This window comes from Meles meles, chromosome 6, assembly GCF_922984935.1.
Source record: "Meles meles chromosome 6, mMelMel3.1 paternal haplotype, whole genome shotgun sequence".
NCBI classification, from domain to species: Eukaryota; Metazoa; Chordata; class Mammalia; order Carnivora; family Mustelidae; genus Meles; species Meles meles.
The window spans coordinates 119916666-119938418 of NC_060071.1; the positions used below are offsets into that span (position 1 = coordinate 119916666).

The following is a 21753-nucleotide window of genomic DNA, read 5'->3' on the forward strand; positions in this document are numbered from 1 at the left end:
TCATAGGGACCTGCATCGCTCAGAACCTTCAGCGCCTTTAATGGAAAAGATTTCAAGCAGGGAAGTTTCTCATAGTTTATGATTCTAAAGAATAAGATTTCTCGGCCCTATGCCATTGATGTTCAATAATATTACAATCAATTTTTTAAAAAGACTTTATTTATTTATTTATTTGAGAGAGAGAGAGCATGAGTGGGGGTAGGGGTAGAGGGAGAAGCAGACTCCCCGCTGAGCGGAGAGCCTGACATGGGGCTCGATCCCAGGACCCCAGGATCATGACCTGAGCCGAAGGCAGATGCTTAACTGACTGAGCCACCCAGGTGTCCCTTGCAATCAATCTTTTTGGTTCATAGTTTTAACAAGAGGCGCGTGGTGCCTAGTAAGGGCCCAATAAATGGCAACTGCTCTTACTAGTTTTAGGGTTCGTGATGATATTAGTGTTAGCACTAGTATTGTTCTCTCAGGTTTCCTGTTAAAACATTCCTTTCCTTCTGCTGCAAGGGCCGCTGCCAATTGAAAGGTGGATGATGGTTTTTCATGGAAATCTTAGCCCACTCTGGATGCTCATTAAAGAAGTCTGGCAGATGGGGTGCCTGGGTGGCTCAGTGGGTTAAAGCCTCTGCCTTCGGCTCAGGTCATGATCCCAGGATCCTGGGATCAAGTCCTGCATTGGCTCTTTACTCAGCAGGGAGCCTGCTTCCCTTCCTCTCTCTATGTCTGCCTCTCTGCCTACTTGTGATCTCTCTTTGTCAAATAAATAAATAAAATCTTAAAGAAAGAAAGAAAGAAAAAAGAAATGTGTCCAAATCACATGGTTTTTAGATGGCAGGACTTGGTTCTGAAGCCAGGCGGCCTGAAAACAGCAGCCACCAATACTGAGCTTTTCCAGGTGCAAAGCACATGCTCAAGGCCACTATGTCTGGGACACATAGCAGGGTCTAGAGCCAGGAGTCTGCTGTCCCTCTGTTGAGGTCCATACCTCAAGAGAAGTACATTCAGCAGCTCTACAAGCCATTGCTTCTGGAGTATGAGAGAATTTGGCCAACAGACAGGTTCCCACAAAGGTGATTGGGGAAGGACTGGCCTGGACTAGTTAGAAGAGCGATGCTAAAACCAAAAGTGTACCCAAGAGTCACCAGCAGCTGTTAAAATGCAGATTTCCTGACACCTCCCTTTGGTTAAATAAACTTTTCAGACACATTAATTACAAACATGTTCAAGTTTCTTTTCAAACTTGCTGCAAGGGTGAAGTCTTTCCAAACAGAAACAAAAACGAAAACACACCTGAACTCAAAGACTTCCTTCTTGGCAGGGACATTTTAAGAGGAAGTCATGAGAGTGTTTAAATCTCTGCTGTTTAGCCCAGGAGTCACAAGCCACACGTGGAGGTTGAGCACAGGCTATGGCATAGGTCTGGCAGAGGTGGGCTGTACCAGTAAAATACACACCAGACTGTGAAGACTTAACATGGTAAAAATTGTAAAATAGCACATGAAGAATGTTTATATTGATTGCATATTGAAATGATAATAGTTTGGATTTCTTGAGTTAAAAAAATGTTATGAAAATTAATCTTACCCCTTTTATTTTACTTTTTAAAAGACGCGTTTTTTCTAGGAAGAAACAACTCTTCATACCAGACAGCACCGTTCACACCAGCTTGGGCCGGGGACAGCTTCTTTCTCAGAGACCATGATTCCACAGGTCTGAGGAGGACCCAGAAATCACATTGTCACCCAGGCCCTTCGAAGATTCTGATACTGAGTTTCAGAGCTGCTGACTCTAATGGTGTTTATGTTTTTGTTTTGTTTTAAGATTCTATGTATTTACTTGAGGAAGAGAGACAGTGAGAGAGAGCATGAGGGGGAGAAGGTCGAAGGGAGAAGCAGACTCCTTGCTGAGCAGGGAGCCCGATGCGGGACTCAATCCTAGGACTCCAGGATCATGAGCTGAGCCAAAGGCAGTCGCTTAACCGACTGAGCCACCCAGACACCCTCTAATGGTGTTTATATAGGCTTGGAACCCCACAAGAAGGGAGGGGAAATGACCTTTGAGATCAGCCCTCTGCTTCCCAGAATGTCACCCGATGGAGAAGCAGGGAACAGAATTGATTGTGTGGCCAGGCCTCCAGTCTCTCCCTGAGGTGAGGTCATTCCCCCTACACTTGCCCTTTTGAATCTACCTTGTGCTCACGTGTGGAGTTCCGTGGCTCGGACCCGTGGTCTTCTGACCTCACTGTTCACCTTGCCTTTAAAATAACTTGGAAAAATGATGGGCTTTTCATCACATTTTTAAGGTGACAGCTAAAACTTTGCATCATTGATTGACATAAAGGACGTGATTTCTAGCGCATTTTCTGCAGCAACATTCCGGAACAAAACTATGACATCACTCTTACGCAAATCCATTGAGATCTGTATACCATTGCAATTTGATACTATCCTGGTCATTTTATTTTATTTTTAAAGATTTTATTTACTTATTTGAGAGGATGAGAGAGAGGGAGAGTATGAGAGGGGAGATGGTCAGAGGTAAAAGCAGACTCCCTGCATAGCTGGGGCCTGATGCAGGATTCGATCCCAGACTCTGGGATCATGACCTGAGCTGAAGATGGTCGCTTAACCAACAGAGCCATCCAGGCTCCCTATCCTGGTTATTTTAAAACAAGGAAACCGGTTCTCCTCCCCCAGCCCCTTCCTCCTTCTCCTTCTAAAATATTTATTTATTTATTTATTTATTTATTTGAGAGAGAGAGTGCGTGAGCTCACTGGGGTGGGGGGGGGAAGGGCAGAGGAAAGAGTCTTAAGCAGGCTCTAGGCTGAGCACCCAGCTGGATGTGGGGCTTGATCTCATGACCTTGAGATCACAACCTGAGCCTAAACCAAGAGTCAGATGCTTAACCAAATGTGCCACCCAGGTGCCTCCCAGTTCTTCAAAGACAGAAATTTGTATCATTCTTTTTCTTTTTAAGACGCTTTCCATTCCTCCACCCCCACAGACTTTAACCCTATTATGTTTTTATACCTGAAAGTATTTTTAAGCACTTTCTTATTTCTATGCATCAAAACTGGGTATATAAATGGAAATTTTCAGGGCGCCTGGGTGGCTTAGTCAGTAAAGTGTCTGCCTTCCACTCAGGTCATGATCTCAGGTTCCAGGGATCCAGCCCCGCACTGGGAGTCTGCTCCTCCCTCTCTCCACTCATGCTCTGTCTCTCTCTGTGTGTGTGTGTGTCTCTCTCTCAAATAAATAAATAAAATCTTTAAATGGAAATTTTAAAATGTTCAATTGCCTGTCATCAATACAACATAAGTGTAGAGGCTGCTTTTAGGCAACAGGCTTGAGGGAATAGAAACTTGAGCAAGGCAAAAGGGCCCACAGTGACCGCGGAGTTGAGGCATACAGGTTCATTAAGCCATAGGCTCCAAAGGGTCAGTGGGCTACTTCCAACCAGGTGCAGTTCCCAAGATTACCAAAAAAAGGGAAATTCCATCCGTCCCTGTATTCCCTCACTCTACCCCGTAAATACAGCCCCTCCCCACCCCCTCGTGGCCATCTCTCCTTTGTTGTCCTGCCTGCTGTTCCCTTGCAGTATACTCAATAAAATTCTATTTCTTTTGTTCTACCTCAGGCGAATTCTCTCACCTTCTATACCCCACAATAAATATATTACAATTTCTGATAGTTATTCCATTTTGAAAGTAACTTTACTGGAAAGACATCTTTGAATGAGGTGGATCAGACTATTTTTCCCCATATAACCTTGAATGAATATTATTTATTCATTCATATTTAATGAATATTACTAAATAATATTCATTGCAAGGAGGCATTTACATATGTAAGTGCTGAGAAATGTTTACATAAACATATTTATATAAACATAAACGTTTACATAAACAAGTAGATGGGAATGGATGGAGTTTTGTTAAAGTGATGTCACACAATTTGTAAAATTCCTTGTGAGTTGTATGTCAAATATGATTTTATGGCTCATTAAAACTACACTTTTTAAAGATTTATTTATTTGACAGAAAAAGAGAGAAAGAGCACATGCATATGGGAAGGGGAGGAGGCAGAGGGAGAGGGAGAGAGAGAATCCCAAGGAGAGTCCTCAGCAGGCGCAAAGCCCAACTCCGGGCTCGATCTCATGGACCTGAGATCATGACCTGAGCCCAAACCAAGAGTTGGACGCTTAACCAATTGTGCCACCCAGGTGCCCCAAAATTACACTTAACAAGGTGTTGGCTGGTGACTTGGTTATAACCTCCTCCAATTTAGTTAAAAGCAAAAGCTTGGAAAGGAGGGTTGTTTGGGACTGAATGTCTGTATCCTTCCCCCCGCCCCTTCATATGTAGAGATCCTAATCCCCAATGAGATTGTGTTTGGAAGTGGGGCTTTTGGGAGATGATCAGGTAATGGGATTAGCACCCTCATAAAGGAGATCCAGACAGGCGGTCACTCCTTCATCCACGCGAGGGGACAGCGAGAAGATGGTTGGCTCCTCTATGAACCAGGAGGTGAGCTCTCATCTGACACGGCATCTCCTGGAGCTTTGATCTTAAATTTCATCTCCAGAACCGTCAGAAATCAATGTTACTGTTTATAAGCCACCCAGTTTAAGGTGTTCTGTTACAGCAGCTCAGACTGGCTAAGACAAGCATCTACAACTACAGGTGGGTCCCTTAACATGGACTTGAATGCGCAGATATCCCTTAGAAAGTCATGGTGTGTCCCCTGGGGTTTGCATACGGGCAGCCCTGCTCAGGCCTGCAGCTTCAGACTCCAAGTAAGAAAACCTTGACCGCCCACTGGGAGGTGGAAGCTGCGTTCTCACAAGGTGTGCTTCCTGGCCAGTCACCCTCAGAGCTGCCTGCCCCTGGTCTTGTCTTCCCTCTTGTGTGACCGCTTATTTTCTGAAACTCCTCTCTCTCTCTTTCAAACTCCCTTTTTTTGAGCAGGCTCCACGCCCAGCATGAAGCCCAGTGGGGCTTGAACTCACAACTCTGAGATCATGACCTGAGCTAAAATCAAGAGTCGGACGCTGAACCGACTGAGCCACCCAGGTATCCCTGAAACTTTCTCTGATCCTTAAGTTGTCCCTGCAGACTTACCCTGCATTTACTTTTCATCATGGCAGTGTCACTTAGAGCCCTGTGAGATGACAGGCTCGGGTACCCATGCTCGCTTGTTGGGTGATCCCTGGAAGTTGCTTCCTCTAGGTCTCCGTCTCAGTCACCTCTAATGAAAACTTGGTTTGTTTTCAAATTTAAGTGATTGAATGCACGCAAGGTCTGGGCAGCACAGCGTCAGGAACAGTAAGCACTCAACACCTGTAAGCGGTTATTATTATTATTGGCATTGTCTTTCAAATCTTCCTTGGACAGGCAATACTCGTAAAATGCTTTGAGACCCAAAAGATAAATCACCACACAGAACATCAAGCCCTGCTGTTAGCATCATATTATTGTGTTCCTTTTTAGCCCCATTTTGGGTCAAAGAGGTTGGGTCAAAGAGGCAGTGTGCTGAGGCAGGGCTGGGGGGAGGCCAGGATAGCCCCTGAGCCAGAGCTCTGTTCCACTCTCAGCCTGTTTTCCAAGACTCCACTCTGCCTACCTCTCCATTCCATAATGAAATTGACCTTGGCCCAGTGGAAAGAGCAAACTGACCCTGGCCCAGTGGAAAGAGCAATATGTCCTGCCCGAATTGTAAAGTGAGTTACTCATATTCCTGGAACCCTTGGTCCTGCCCAGATTGTAAGCCTCTGGTTGGCCTATCTCCCCACAACTCTCGTCCCCATAGTGTTCGTGCTTGGGGTCCCCTGGACTCAAAGCCCTTCTTCCACTGGCCCCTGGAAGCCTCCTTCCAAGGCAAATACAGTATGTATGTATGTATGGATGGATTTAAGATTTTATTTATTTATTTGCCAAAGAGAGAGAGCAAGAGAGCACACAAGAGGAGGAGCGGCAGGCAGAGGGAGAAGCAGGCTCCCTGCTGAGCAGGGAGCTCCATGCAGCTCTCCATTCCAAGACCCTGGGATCATGACCTGAGCTGAAGGCAGACGCTTAATGAATAAGGCATCCAGGCACCCAAAATACAGTTTTTAAAAAATCTATTTTTATTGATATATAACTGACATTCAACATTATATTAGTTTCAGGTATATAATGTAATGATTCGATATTTGTATATATTGATAAATGATCACAGTTCATCTGCTCACCACACATAGTTACAATTATTTTGCCTTGTGATTAAAACTTTTAAAATCTGCTCTCTTAGCAACTATCAAATATGCAATACTGTGTTTTTAACTGTGGTCTCCGTGCTGTACATGACATCTGCAGAACTGATTAATTTTATGGTAAATACATTTTTTTAAAGATTTTATTTATTTGAGAGGTGGGGGGGAGCGTGCGCGGGAGTGTGCACGCACAAGAGCAGAGGGGAGGGGCAGAAGGAGAGATACAAGCAGACTCCCTGCTAATCCCGGGACCCAGGGCAAGGCTGGGTCCCAGGACCCGGAGATCATGACCTGAGCCGGTCAGACACTTAGCCGACTGAGCCACCCAGGCGCCCTGCGCCAAAAACATTCTTAATCTGTCCTCAGAATGCCCTCTCCCCATCTTGGCCTCAACAAAAAGCTGGGTGACTTCATCTATTTTCACCGTCCAGCTGTCACATCTCTGGGGAATCCTTTCAACTGGATCTTAAAAACCGCTCTGGGGGTGCCCAGCTGGCTCAATCAGAAGGGCACACAACTCTTGATCTCGGGGTTGTGAGTTTGAACTCCACATTGGGTATAAAGATTACAAAATAAATAAATTAAAAAAATAAAAATAAAAAACTTAAAAAAAAAACCCCAAACCTGCTCTGGCTTAAACTGTCTCCTGTGCTTCAGACCCTATGCACCCACTGCCTGCTGGCATCTCCTCCCAGCCATTCCAGTATGTGGCTGTCCTGTGGACTTCCAACTCCAAGAAGCCGAGGGAATTCATGGGCATTACCCCTCAATCCTGTACTCCGTGTCACGCTCATACTACAGCCTGGAGGTGAAATCTGATGCTTTCCTCCCCCTTACCCCCCTGTCGCATCCCTCACCAACATGGTGTAACCTGCCTTCTCAGCATTTCTCTAATTCATTCCCTGCCTTTACCACTGCCCCATCAATCCCATGACTGACAATTGTTGTTGCTTCGCCATCTCTCTTCGTGACCTGCTGCTGTGTGACAGATTACCCCAAAACTGAATAGTTGGAAGCAAGTTATGTATCGTGTCCCACAGTTTCTGAGGGCTAGGAATCTGGGAGTGACTTAGCCTGGTGGTTCTGACAGCATCGCTAAGGGGGGCTGCAATCCTGCTGTCGGCTAGGGCTGTGGTTGTCTCAAGACTCAGTGGGGCTGGAGAACCTGCTTTGAGCCTGCTTGTGTGGTTGTTGTCTGGGCTCCCTTCCTTGGGGGCTGTTGGCTGGACGCTTCAGTCAGCCTCTCCTTAGGTTACTGGAGTGTCACCACACTGCAGCTGGCTTTTCTCTGAGGTGGCGGTGGGGTGTGTGTGTGTGTGTGTGTGTGTGTGTGTGTGTGTGACAGAGAGAGAGAGAGAGAGAGAGAGAGAGAGATTACTCAGTGTGGAAGCTGTAGTCTCTTAAGCCTAATTTCCAATGTTTTCCCTTCTGCCGATCACATTCTACTGATGCTACTGATTTACTGACCTACTGATCTACACATTCTTCTGATATTCTGCTGATTGCATAGACCAAACTTGGTATGCATTGGAGAGAATGTGTGAAAACCAGAATGTAAGGATCCTTGGGGGTCATCTTGGGAGTTGGTTACCACAACATCAATTTATCCCTTAAAAAAAAAGATTTTATTTATTCATTTGACAGAGAGGTAAAAAGCACAAGAAAGCAGAGTGGCAGGGAAGGAGAGAGAGAAGCAGGCTCTTAACTGCTGGCTGACTGAATTTAAAAAAAAGAAATATGTTGGCTTAGGAAAGGTGAGATGGGGCAGTTTGATAAGTAACAGAGGTTAAGAGGAGGGTTTCGTTTAAAAAAAAAAAAGTTTTAGGGCATCTGGGTGGCTCAGTGGGTTAAGCATCTGCCTTCATGTCATGATCCCAGGGTCCTTGGATCAAGTCCTGTATTGGGCTGCCTGCTCAGCAGGGAGTCTGCTTCTCCCTCTCCCTCTGCCCCTCCCCCCTGCTCATGTTCTCTCTCAAATAAATAACTAAAATCTTTAAAAAAATGTTTTAAAGGGGAAACCATTAAGAATCAGAGACATAGTGGAGAGGATGGAACTTAAGATAGAAAGAAAAAGGAGAGAGAAAAATGACACATGGAGCCGGTCTGGAATCTGGTACACGAAGAATCAAAAGGCTTGGACAGAAATTAAACCCCTTGTTTCTCTGGGATGGATGAGAAGAAGATGGGTGAAGATATAGGTAATCTGAAGATGGGGGGGGGGGGGATGGAAGCAGTGGCAGCCTGATAACTTCAATTCTTTTTTCTTTATTCCCAGATAATAGAAAATAATGTCTAGGGACACCTGGGTGGTTCAGTCAGTTGAGCATCTGCCTTTGACTCAAGTCATGATCCCAGGGTCCTATGATTGAGTCCCGCATTGACTCTCTTTTCAGCAGGGGAGCCTGCTTCTCCTTCTCCCTCTCCCTTTATCTGCTGCCCTGCCTACTTGTGCTCTCTTCTCTCTCTTTGAATAGATAAATAAAATCTTAAAAAAAAAGAAGATAATGTCTATTTTCTTTTTTTTAAGATTTTATTTATTTATTTGACAGAGATCACAAGTACGCAGAGAAGCTGGCAGAGAGTGAGGAGGAAGCAGGCTTCCTGTTGAGTAGAGAGCCTGATGCAGGGCTTGATCCCAGGACCCTGAATCATGACCTGAGCTGAAGGCAGAGGCTTTAACCCACTCAGCCACCCAGGCGCCCAATAATGCCTATTTTCCGTGTGACACAGGAAGCATTGTGGTAGTTAGTCTTTGATGACCCCTGTCATCCCCTCCTCCTGGTTCTATGGCCTGTGCAGCTCCCTCCCACACTGTCCACACTGTACCGGGGTTGGGCTCTGTGACCAATAGCATATGGCAGAAGCTCTGTGTTCTGGGTTGAATTGTGTCTTCTGCAGAAAGGTGTGTTGAAGTTCTAACCCCCAGCGCCCCAGGATGTGATCTTAGTTGGGAATAGGGCCTTTATAGACATAATTAAGTTAAAATGAGGTCATTAGGGCAGACCATAATCCAATATGATTGGTGTCCTTATCACAAAGGGGAAATTCGGACACAAGTGCAAACAGACAGACACGCACGGAGGGACAATGATGAAGACACACAGGAGGAGACAGCCATGCGACTGGAGTGGTGCAGCTGCAAGCCACGAACCCCAAGGATGCCTGACAAACATAAAACATTAGGAAGATGCAAGAAGAATCCTCCCCTAGAGCTGCTGGACGAAGCACAGCCCTGCTCACACGTTGAGCTGGGACTTCTAGCCTCCAGAACTGTGACACAACCCATTGTCTATTGTTGTAATCCACCCCGGTTTTGGTATTTTGTGATGGCAGCCCTGGCAAACTAAGAACACTATGGTATGCCATTTCCAAGATCAGGTTCTGAAAAGACAGCAGCTTCCTCTTTGGTGCACTCTCTCAGATCCCTCCTTCTTGGGATACTCAGCTGCCATGTCATGAGGACATTCAGGCAGCCTATGGAGAGACCCTCATGGGAAAGAACCAAAGTTTTCCATCAGTGGCCAGCAAGGGCCCGAGGTGTGTTGAGAGTTGTGGAAGTGAACTTGGAAGTAGATCCCCCCAGCTGAGGCCTCAGATAAGACTGCAGCTCCAGCCAACAGCCTGACTGCAGTTTCATGAGAGACTCAACGCCGAACCACCCAGTCAAGCCATTCCTGAATTCCTGAATCACAGAAACTATGAGATAATAAATCCTTCTGTTTCAAGTTGTTAACTTTGGGAGTACTTTGTTATACAGTAACAGATAACTAATACACCTGCTAATAATGAAGGAGACAAGGTTGCTTGAGAAGAGGAGAGAGAATATGGAATGGGTGCTGAGATCTAAGAAAGGGAGCCGTGAACCAACAACACAGGTCTGATTAGTGGATGCAAACTGTAGTTCAGAACAACTTGATGAAGGTGCCAGTTAGATATTTAGATTCCTGGGGCGCCTGGGTGGCTCAGTGGGTTAAGCCGCTGCCTTCGGCTCAGGTCATGATCTCAGGGTCCTGGGATCGAGCCCCGCATCGGGCTCTCTGCTCAGCGGGAAGCCTGCTTCCTCCTCTCTCTCTCTGCCTGCCTCTCTGCCTACTTGTGATCTCTCTCTGTGTGTCAAATAAATAAATAAAATCTTTAAAAAAAAAAGATATTTAGATTCCTGAGTATCACATTCCTGAATTGGGCTTTTCTCTGGGAAAACGGCACTGCGGATCTACTATTGGAAAAGTGCCCAGATGATTCTTTTTAAAAGAACCATTGAGTTAGGAGTGCCTGGGTGGCTCAGTCGATTAAGTGTCTGCCTTCTGCTCAGGTCATGATCCCAGAGTCCTGGCATTGAGTTCCTGCTCAGAAGGGAGCCTCTCCCCCACCAGCACCTCGTGTTCTCTCTCTCTCTCTCTCCCCCCCAAAAAAAATCTTGAAAAAGAAAAAAAGGAACCATTGAGTTAGAGGATAATTGAAAGCAGAGGTAAAGAAGATGGAGCTAGATGATAGATGGATTTTTTGAAGAACAAAAAAGTGAGCTCCTCGACCTAGTTCAGCATTCCTCTCAGACTCCTGGTTGAGTATCAGAAGCACCTGCCGCCCTTACTAACAAACTCAGTAGGGTTCCAGCCCAGACAACTGAATCAGAATTTCTGCCAGTAGGGACTCAGGCAACAGAACATTATAAACACTTCCCAGATGATTTTAGTGTATGGCTGGTGTTGAGAAATATTGCTCCAGGCACTGAAATTTTAGTAGTGGGTTCACAGGTCTTTTTAACTATTATGCACTAAATTAAGCAACGATAAAAAACCATGATGTAGCAATAAAAAGAAGTCAGATAGGGCTGTAGGGATAAATCAGTCAAAAATGGAACATTTTTAAAAGCCATAAATTTCCAAGAGAGATTAAGGATACCCTTTCAAAAAAATCTTTGGAATTATTAGCTAGAAGCAAGGGAGCAGCACTTTTTCTTTGTGTTGGAAGTTTTGGATAGAATTTTTAAGCTTCTGGTGTTATTTAGTACATTTTCAGAAAAACAGAGTTACTGATTGGGATGAGAATTTTCCCCAGTCATGTGCTTGTGTCATGTTAAGTGGAAAAACAGACACAAATTTGAATATATACTTTTGTTCATAAACATTAAAGAAACATGAAAAATGCCTGTGATTATGTTTTATGAATAAAAACCCCTCATGAAACCAAATTCTATATATGAGGATGATTCATATTTTGGAAATGCAACTGTGCTTTTGAGAGGAACACTACAGAGAAATTCTTTAAAAGGCCAAATAGCTATCCTTCAGGGTTGGGAATAAGGATAGCATTTTAACATCTTTTAAAAATCTCTATGGTGGCGCCTGGGTGGCTCATGTGTTAAAGCCTGGGATCAAGCCCTGCATCGGGCTCTCTGCTCAGCAGGGAGCCTGTTTCCCCCCCCTGCCTCTCTGCCTGCCTCTCTGCCTACTTGTGATCTCTGTTGTCAAATGAATAAATAAAATCTTTTTAAAAAAATAAAAATAAATAAATTAATTAAAAATCTCTATGTTTTTTGAAAATGATGATGTGTTATTTTTGAATTAGAAAATAAAATATGTGTTAAACACTCAGGAAAGAAAACACAAGAAAGAAAAACAGCAAACCATAATCTGAGGTTCACTGGGTGAGCCGGCTTCACAAGTGTTCTCTTCTTTCAATTATCTCTCCTGTTGCACATTTTTGTGATAATGAGCATATAGATATTTTTATAATTGGAAAATTATGAACTCTATTTAAAAATAAAGATAGAATTCTCTGTGCTTGTTTATAGTTTTATCTGACAAAGGGAGTTGGCTGGAGCATTCACAAAACTGTTTAAAGTTTAGGAATCAGTTAGCTCAGGGGTTAGCAAATGTTTTCTGTAAAGAGGCAGATAGTCAATATTTTAGGTATTGTGGTCCGTATGGCCTCTATGGCAACTATGCAGCCCTGCTTCTGTGGCAAGACAAACAGATAAAGACAGTAAGTAAATGAACAGGAGTGGCTGTGTTCAAAAAAAACTTTATGGATACTGACCTTTGAATTTCATCTCATTTTCATTTGCCACGAAATCTTCTTTTGATCACCTTCTCTCAACTCCGATCATTAAAAATGTAAAACCATCCTCAGGCCACACAAAAACAAGTGACAGGCTGTATTAGGTCCACAGGCCATAATTTGCTGATCCCTGTGTTGGATGAAATCAGGAACGTGATGAATGAAACATCCCAGGGTTGTGCTGAAAGACCCCAACAGAAATGGCCCATAAACTGTGGTAATACTTTAATTTTATTTTATTGTGTTTATTTTAATCTGTGATTTCCCTGCATCTCCACCCCCCCCCCTTTCTAAAATTTGCAACTCACTTGGATATCTTGGGAAAAAGATGCTATGCCATTCTGCTGAAACATTAATATAGGAGCAGGACGACTTGCGAAAAAAAAAATGCTAACATGAATCCAAGTTACCGAACCTTTTCTGTGCTAGGCATTTTGGGGAAAAAAAAAACATAACACATATCCATATGCAGGAATTGTAGATTAAGTCACTAGGCATGCTAATGAAAAATTACCTTTGTGGAAATCAAACCTTTTTAACAGTAAACAAATCAAGGAAAAGGCTTTGTGAAAACTAATGAAGAAAAAACTTACTAGAGTCTGGAGGCTCTAGTGGGAGCTAAACCACACATCTGCAGTCACAGGAATAAGTGTCAGTTAACAGACCCCAAAAGAAGAAACCTCAAGAAGAAAGAATCATCACAGTCTCCAACATCGAAAAGGTATACACTGAATTTCCTATGAGAGAATGACTACCCCTGGGGCCTCTCAGGGCATCTGACTTGGCTTTGGCTCAAGCAAGATCTCATGGGTTGTGAGATTGAATCCCTTAATGGGCGCTGGCCTCAGCAGGCAGTCTGCGTGGGATTCTCCCCCACTGCCTTTGTCCCTCCCCACTAGCATGCTCTATTTCTTTCTCTTAGATAAATAAATCTTTAAAGAAAAAAAAATGACCACTCTTGTACTGAACAAATGGGAAAACATGCTTTTCTCCAACAACCTTTGGACTTTCCTTCAAAACAATCCCTCTAATTTCCTCCTTCTCCCTAACATGTTCCTCTCCTTGTTGCACATGCCTATGGTTTTTCTGCAGCTTATATGTCTTGAATTATAGTTCTCTACTATTCCTGAATAAACTCATTTTGCTGGTGAAATAACGGTTTTCTTTTTAAGATTAATAGGCTTTAGAAAAAATATTAGTCCCAAAGAAAATCACAACACTGTGTGCTGAAGACAGCAACATTCTTCATGATACACAACACCATCAGTCTTGTCTTTCACTCCCAGAAAACCTTCTTTAGATTACTTTGTTATTGCAGCAAAAATAACATTTAGAGAGTGAAATCACAAGTGATTGCTTCTATCATAGTCAATAGAAAAATGTAGAAAATAATTGGAAAGCCAATTTTTCTAAATTATGCAGAAAGCGAACAAATGTAGCTAAATAAGTACTGGTTTGGGACAATTTGTACATTACGAGATGCCAGTATTTATTGGGCTAGTAGCTAAACGTATTTTCTTATAACAAATTCTTATTTCTTTTAAATTCATCCTTCATTTCCCACACCACAGATGGCCTAAATTCACAATTTTCCTACATACCTACTGAGGCTCTTCTTAAAATAAACAAATGTATAGGGGCACTTGGATGTCTCAGTCTATTGAATCTCTGCCTTTGGCTCAGGTCCTGATCCCAGAGTCCTGGGATGGAGCCCCATGAGGAGCTCCCTACTCCGCGGGGGTGGGGTGATGGTGTTGGTGGTGTCTGCTTCGCCCTCTGCCCCTCCCCCCATGCTCTCTCTTGTTCTCTCTCAAATAATCTTTTAAAATTTTTTAAAAATAAATGTATAAATGGATGAACTCATCCCATAAAAACTATCAAAATTCAACCTGGCAAGTCACAGACCCATACCCCTGGGGATAAAAACACATAATATGTTTATTAAAAAATTTAAAAACAAAAAACAAAACAAAACAAAAACTATCAAAATTCACACCTAGAGTTTCTAAGAGCTAGGAGGTCAGAGCAAGGATCTCTATATCTGCAGCTTCTTGAACTACTCTAGCTCTGTGTAACTTTAGTTGCAAATAGCAACCCTAGATGCCCAGAGCCTCTGAAAAATGGGGTGCCTTGGGTTCCACTTAAAAGCATTAAAGAAAAGTAACCTTTTCACATTCTCTTTATGCCTGGATTGCTAAGCCTTACAACCTTGCTGGGAAAATGTGGAGCTAAGGATGTAGAAGGCTGTTTCACTCACATTTTGAAAACATAGTCTTTTGCTTCTGAAGAATAGTATACTTTTATGTGTTATGTTACAGAAACTTAAATAGGGAATGTTAACCAAATACCATTTGGGACTTTAAAAGTAGCTTGAAACCTCTTTCAACCAGCTCAGCCTTAGTGCAGAAATCTGCATTCTGGCTTCAATTCAAGATGGCCTGCTAGCTGCAGTCCCAATTTCAATATTTCATCATGCAAGAACCTTCCATTAAAAATAAAAATACTGCAGTTCCTTAGTCTTTGTAGTATAAACCACACGTCCATGGTATGACAGTATGGCTAAAATATTCCCTTGTGCATTAAGGAGTATCTGCCAAAGTACAACCACAAACAGCAAGAAGCAAGGGGTCATAGATGGCCAAATATTTTTGCAAAGCCTGAGTTTCTTTCACCCAGTACGTTTGGGGATATCTTTAAAAGACTTCAGATAAAAAAGAAATGTCATTGGCTCTAGCGTATCTTCACGAGGCAGGCACAGCACTCCGCAGCCCAGTTGGCGCAAACATCTTCCAAGGCGGCCCTTTGAGCGTGCGGCACCTGACGGCCACAACCACGCCAGTTCCCGCCCCTCGGCCCCGCCCATCCCGGGTGCAGGTCTCTGGGGCGGTCACCGTTAAGAGGCTCCCGCCCCGCGTAAACTTCCGACTCCGCGGAAATTTCCGCCCTTAGATCCAACGGGGAGGTCCCAGGGGCGGTACCGGAAGTGACGCCAGGGCGCGCCCTCCATTTTGTGGGACGCAGGAGCGGATAAGTGCGTCAGTTGTGGAAAGGCGTAGACGAGACTAGTCCTGGTCTGCGGGGAGGTAGACGGCTCCGTCGCAGACTACGGACCTCTCTGGTCTCAGCTGCCAAAGACCCTGTCCGGTAGGTGAGTGGCTCACTTTGAGGGAAAGGCTTCTCGGATCGAAGCTTCTTCATGGCCGTTCAGATCGTGAGTGGCCAGGGCTGCTCTCTTTGCGGAGGACGGCGTCCAATGAGTGCAGTTTATTCGAGGTGGGCGCTGGGGCACGTCTCCCTTTGGGTATTGTGTGAGGGGAACTGACGGTGGAAGGGCGGTTGTGGTTATGGTCGTTTTTACATGGGGGTCGTGTGCCCCTCCCTGTCTCCTTACCTCTTCACTACCCGGACCCTCCCCGAGTATTGGGCTGAGGCCTTTGCTCGGGGCGTGGTTAGGGCTTTCTGCGGACGGGCACAGTGACTCCGGAACTGTGGAGTCCGGGGAGGGGGGAGGGAGAAGGGCGTTTGGCACGCGCGGCTCACCCCACCGCTGGCTCGGCCGCCGCCATTTTATGGCTGCCTGCGTCCGCCCGCTGCCGTCTGCGCAGGCGCGGCGGTGGCGTCGCGAGATTCCGGCTTCCACCCGCTGTGACGTTCCTGGGAGGCGGCGACGTGCGCGCGGCCCGTCGCCATTGGGCTGGCCTTGCGGAGGGCGGGGTTCGGCTCCGCCCGCACTTCTCGGCCTTTCCTAACTGCGGCAGATGGGAGGGGGCCAGAAGAGCCGGGGAGAGAGTGCGGCTGCGCAGTTCCAGAGGCGGCAGTGGGCGTTGCGGTTGCTGCGGTCTGGGCCCAGGGAAGGATCGTGTTGGGAGCCGAGTTTTAATTTTTCTGCAAGGGACCTGGCCTAATAAGAGGCACTCTTGGCAATCTTGTTTATAACATCACCGGGTAAACATTTTATTTTATGCCGTTTATGTTTTTGACCCCTTGACCAGGCATTCTTCGGACATTCACTGGTATTGTCTCAATTGAATTATTTTGTAACAGGAAATACTAGCCGGACACCATGAGTGGTTGTCGAGTATTTATCGGGAGGTTAAATCCAGCGGCCAGGGAGAAAGACGTGGAAAGATTCTTCAAGGGGTATGGACGGATAAGAGATATTGATCTGAAAAGAGGCTTTGGTTTTGTGGTAAGTATTTATAACTGGTTGTTTAGAACTGCTGTTAAGTCGGTAAAGATTTTGATAAGCAGTGTTTTTGGTTTTTACTGAGCGTAGGGTATTTTTAAGGGATAAAAACCTCGCTGTTAGTGGGAGGGAAACCACTCCTGATGGCATTTCTGTTGAGCTTATGTTTATGGGACTGTCATTAAGATACTCATTCTTGACACGGTTTTGGTGCTTTTAACTGTTGTTAAATACATTTTAAAATCATGTTAAGAGCTGTTTTTCACGTTCACATTTTAGGAATTTGAGGATCCCAGGGATGCGGATGATGCTGTATATGAACTCGATGGAAAAGAACTGTGCAGTGAAAGGTGAGAACCTTAGTTTTGTAACTATTTAGCACTGTAGGGTAGAACAGACTAGAGCAGTTGGGATTATTTCAAATTAGCTGTCAGGTAGCTTGTGTGGATAACAGAGCCTTCTTTCCTTTCCTGTAGGGTTACTATTGAACATGCTAGAGCTCGGTCTCGAGGTGGACGAGGTAGAGGACGCTATTCTGACCGTTTTAGTAGTCGCAGACCTCGAAATGATAGACGGTATGTGATGGATCGTGAATGGCTGCTTTGAACAATCACTACTGCAGGAGGAGATTTTAATGTTTAAGAACAATTAGTGATAAGTGGTTTTTTGTTTACTGTATAATCATTTCTATTATTCCTGTGGTAGTCTGCTGTTCTTGATTAGTGTGTTTAATAAGTCCTGTAAAATAATTCAGAAACTCGATTTGAATGACTTGTTTTATCTTACTGCTTGAGTCTGCCCACAGTCGAACACAGTAGGTACACACTGCTGCATTTCTTCCATTGTGAGTACTCATTTTCTTCCTCAGAAATGCTCCACCTGTAAGAACAGAAAATCGGCTTATAGTTGAGAATTTATCTTCAAGAGTCAGCTGGCAGGTTTGTTGAAACACAGTTTTGAGCTATTTTAATGTGGCTTTTTAAAAGTTAATGGGTAGTTAATGTTTTATTATGTTTTTATTAAAAGTAATTTTAAATTAAATTAAATTAATGGAATTAATTGTAATTTTAAAATTTTGATTAAAAGTAATTGGGGGATATTTAAAACTTTAATATTTGATCAAATGTTTAATGTTTTGAGGTTATTTTTTCTTGTTTTTTAAAATCAATTTTAACCAAATATTAAACCCTTTATTTGCCAGCCTATCTGTGTCGTTGGCCTTATGACGAGGAGTGCCTGTGGGTTATCCTAATCGTTGTCTTGGTCACTCTTGGTTGGGCCTGGTTGACTTTGCCAGTCAGCTCCTACAGTGATCAGTTGGCCACCTCTAGATCTGTGTTTGCCGGTCTAGACGTAATCGGGGCACTTACTTGAAGTGCCAGGTTGCAGCGATCCCAGAGCGTTGATAACGTGATCTGATCCCTAATTGAGAGCTGTCTTCCTGTAACGCTTCCGAATAAGAGGTCCTGGTCGAAAAGAGTTGAAAGATTCGAAATTAGGTGGTCGTTGGAATCCTGATCGCAGTAAAGTGGTCCTTGGTAACTGCACAAGAGTAGAACGTGCCTGCATCCGTCAATAGTCTGCTAATAGGGAGGGCTGTGCAATTAAAGGCTTCCACCGATTGGGTAGTGTCCTTCAAGTGGGTGGCGAAGAGCCAGTCGGGCATATGTCATGAAGGTTTCTCCGACCGATTAATGGTTTGCTGCTTGACTAGCCTAGGGAAATAATAATAAAGGTAAAGTAAACTTTTTTAATGACATATGGGGCACAAAATAACTGGTGTCTTGTAAATGTTCTGTTTCTTTCTTTTTTTTTTTTTAATATAATATCTCTACTTTAGTCTTTAAAAATATGTACTGTTCCTTTTTGTTTTGTTTTTTTTGTTTTGTTTTCTTTCTTTTGTATTGAGCTCAGTATAGACTAATACTACTTTAATGTTAAAATCTGAATTTTCCTCTAGCATTTTGCTTAAAAGCAATATGCTTTTTGCTTATTTCGTGCCCTGGCATAGATAATTTTTGAATTCTGATAGAATACAAGTGTGGTAAATACCATGTTTGTACTTTATCTAACATCTTCTCTTCCAGTAGTCTTGTTTTTTATACCATGTGGTTGTTTGTGTGTCAAGTTTCCTTTTCTTCGCGTGACACAACTGTCTTGTGTTAAGGATCTCAAAGATTTCATGAGACAAGCTGGGGAAGTAACCTTTGCGGATGCACATCGACCTAAATTAAATGAAGGGTGAGTGTGTTTTGAAGGTCATAACAGCCTTTTGAAAACTGAATGTTTTCAGAAATCTTAGAATCTGGATATGCTGGAGTGTGGTGGTTCTCATTTGAGGATGAATTTGCTCTGTAGGGGGCATTGGACCACATTTTTGGTGGTTGTAATGGGTTTAGGGTGCTACAGGCATCTTGTAGGTAGAGGCTGGGATGCTGCTAAATATGGCTACCAAGCATAGGTAAAAGGCCTCCACAACAAAGAACTGTCTAGCTTAAAATGTCCGTGGTTTGGAGGTGGAGAAACCTTGTAATGCTGTTTTCAAAATCTAAGATTCTTAATATAGCAGTAGCAGAAGGTATCTAGAAAAGGTAATCTTGATACTCTGGATTGCTATATGTAGTTTGAGATCAGACTACCAGATGTATATAATTGTACACATGGCTTTTTTCCATTGTAGGGTGGTTGAGTTCGCCTCTTATGGTGATTTAAAGAATGCTATTGAAAAACTTTCTGGAAAGGAAATAAATGGGAGAAAAATCAAATTAATCGAAGGCAGCAAAAGGCACAGGTATCTAACATATTAAAGACAAAAGTTTTAGTTGGTGGGTTTGTAGGTCCTGCCACTTATATTGTATTTTTGTTTGTTCGTTTTCCTCCCTAGTAGGTCACGGAGCAGGTCTCGTTCCAGGACCAGGAGTTCCTCTAGGTCTCGTAGCCGGTCTCGGTCCCGGAGTCGCAAGTCTTACAGCCGGTCCAGGAGCCGGAGCCGGAGCCGGAGCAAGTCCCGTTCTGTTAGTAGGTCTCCTGTGCCTGAGAAGAGCCAGAAACGTGGTTCTTCAAGTAGATCTAAGTCTCCAGCATCTGTGGATCGCCAGAGGTCCAGGTCCCGATCCCGGTCAAGGTCCAGATCAGTTGACAGTGGCAATTAAACTGTAAATAACTTGCCCTGGGGGCCTTTTTTTAAAAAACAAAACCAATTCCCAAACCATACTTGCTAAAAATTCTGGTAAGTATGTGCTTTTCTGTGGGGGGGGGGTGGGATTTGGAGGGGGGGTGGGTTGGGCTGGAAATCTTTGTAGATGTGGACCACCAGGGGTTGTTGAAAACTAATTGTATTAAATGTCTTTTGATAAGCCTTCCGCTCACATTTTTGTGAATGTCTGAAGTGTATAGTTTGTGTATATTGAGAGAGCTCTTTTATAACTAAAGCAAATTTAATTTTTTTGTACTAGAAAAGATTTGAACATTTTAGTTCTTGGTTATTCAAATATGTTAATTCGGAATTAGTTTAATGCCTCAATTAAACTAATTAATAGCTTTGGACATTTAAAAGAGCTCTAAATTTGCTTGTACATAAAGGCTTGAGTTTTCCTTGTTAGGGTCAAGGGTGTCCTCCCACCCAACCTTTAACAGCTGCTTGACAAAGACACGGTAAAGCAGCTGTTATTGATAATAAAAGATTATAAAAACTGCTTTTGTCTGTTTGTCTGAAGGATGTATGCTATTATTTTTTACTGTCCATCTATGTTCAGCACATTTAAAATAACCTTGTGGAGAATCCTGGAAATCAGTTGGTGGATTTTTAAAGGTTTTTTGAAAATTTAAGTCTTTTAAAAACCCTTGCCATTTCTGGTCTAGTCAAAACAAGGGCAGAGATGTCTGCAAACTGTTCAAATGATGAGGATAGTTAAGTTTCTTAGTCCTCTATAAGAGTGCTTGGTTGGGTAAATGTCTGGTAATGGTGAATGGCATGTAGTACTTACATAATGTTACAAATATCTTCCCTTTATGCTCGCTGAATCTTCACAGCTACTAGGAACATAATTATCTTATAGGAGGAAACTCAGGGCCAGAGAAGAGCCAAGTAAATGGTGGACTGGTATTGGAATTGAAGAAGTCTAGTTCCCCAAAACCTGAAAAGCTCATTTTCTTTCATCTGCCCCAGCCTTGCATGGGTTTTTTGAGGAAAGAAGTACCAGAAGGATTGCTTTTGGCTTTACAAAAGTATGGGGATTAGGTGGTAGGACTCCCATTTGGGGGTAGGTTTGAGAAGTTGTTGGTAGATTTTTTTTGTTATATCCGAGACAGTAGAAGCTCATGCCACAAAAATGGGGAAGCTGCTCCCTTCTATGAAGGGCCAATTCTAGGGGGAGTTTGAGTGTTACACTTGTTAATTTACTCGGGCGGAGGCTGATGTAAAGGAGTGGAACCCAAGTGTGTTTATTTAGTTTGGAAGGCTGGAAGTGAACCACAGTTGCTACCAAATGGAAAGGCAGTTTCTTCCCTTAAGTTTTTATATGTTGGTGGTATGATGTCCATACTTTACAATGTTTTACCAGTTGACTTTATTCTATTTTAGTTTTTCACGTTTCTTTACCCCTAGATAGGTAAATGTCAGTGGCTTGCCAATTTGTCATTACAAATAGTTGTCATACAGTGAAGCAGTAAAATAAGGCCCTTTGAGCAAATGGCAGAGATGACTGGGAGTTGGTTTGAACTAACCTTTATTGCCCCATCAAGGACCTGAGAAATAGAGGAGTCTGAGTATAATCCTAAGCAAAGTTTTAGAACCAGCTTTTGTGTGAAGTAACATAACTTGTTTTCTTTTGTAGTCTATTTAGTTCTCTTTTGAAGCATAATTTGAGATTACTAAATCTCAAGTCTAGCTCTGCCTTCCTGAGAAATACTAATGCTCTTGGTTCTGCTTAACTAAGTTTCCTGGCAGGTGATACTTGCTGAATGGTAAAACGATTTGAGTAGATAGGTAAATAAGGGTATAATATGTCAATACAGTAGGCGGGTAGATGTTTTCACAGGTCTTCAACAGTAATAGTGACCCAAATTGGTAATTTTTTTAAGTAGGCTCCATACCCATAGTGGAGCCCTGTGCTGGTTGTGAACTGAACCCAGATCAAGACCTGATTAGAGATCAAAAGTTGGATGGACACTTAATTGACTGAGCCACCCAGGCGCTCCCTCCTCCCCCAAGTTGGTGATTCTTAAACTTGCTCTGGTATCCTGGTGGTCCTGGCCATTGGAC

General features: G+C 43.4%; 1 protein-coding gene across 5 annotated transcripts; it reads left to right on the forward strand.

The window, feature by feature from the left end:
* Window positions 1-15313: 15313 nt before the first annotated feature.
* Window positions 15314-20185, forward strand: SRSF5 (serine and arginine rich splicing factor 5). Of its 5 annotated transcripts, none has more exons than XM_046008108.1 (8): window positions 15314-15452; window positions 16349-16493; window positions 16770-16840; window positions 16967-17065; window positions 17359-17428; window positions 18658-18731; window positions 19171-19281; window positions 19375-20185. In XM_046008108.1, exons 2-8 carry the CDS (start codon window positions 16368-16370, stop codon window positions 19640-19642), a joined length of 819 nt encoding a protein of 272 aa, XP_045864064.1. In that variant the 5' UTR covers window positions 15314-15452; window positions 16349-16367; the 3' UTR covers window positions 19643-20185. The 5 variants fall into 5 exon arrangements, with proteins under 5 accessions (XP_045864064.1, XP_045864065.1, XP_045864067.1 ...); XM_046008109.1 differs by having other exon boundaries at window positions 15316-15448; XM_046008111.1 differs by having other exon boundaries at window positions 15333-15577; window positions 19378-20185.
* Window positions 20186-21753: the final 1568 nt, after the last annotated feature.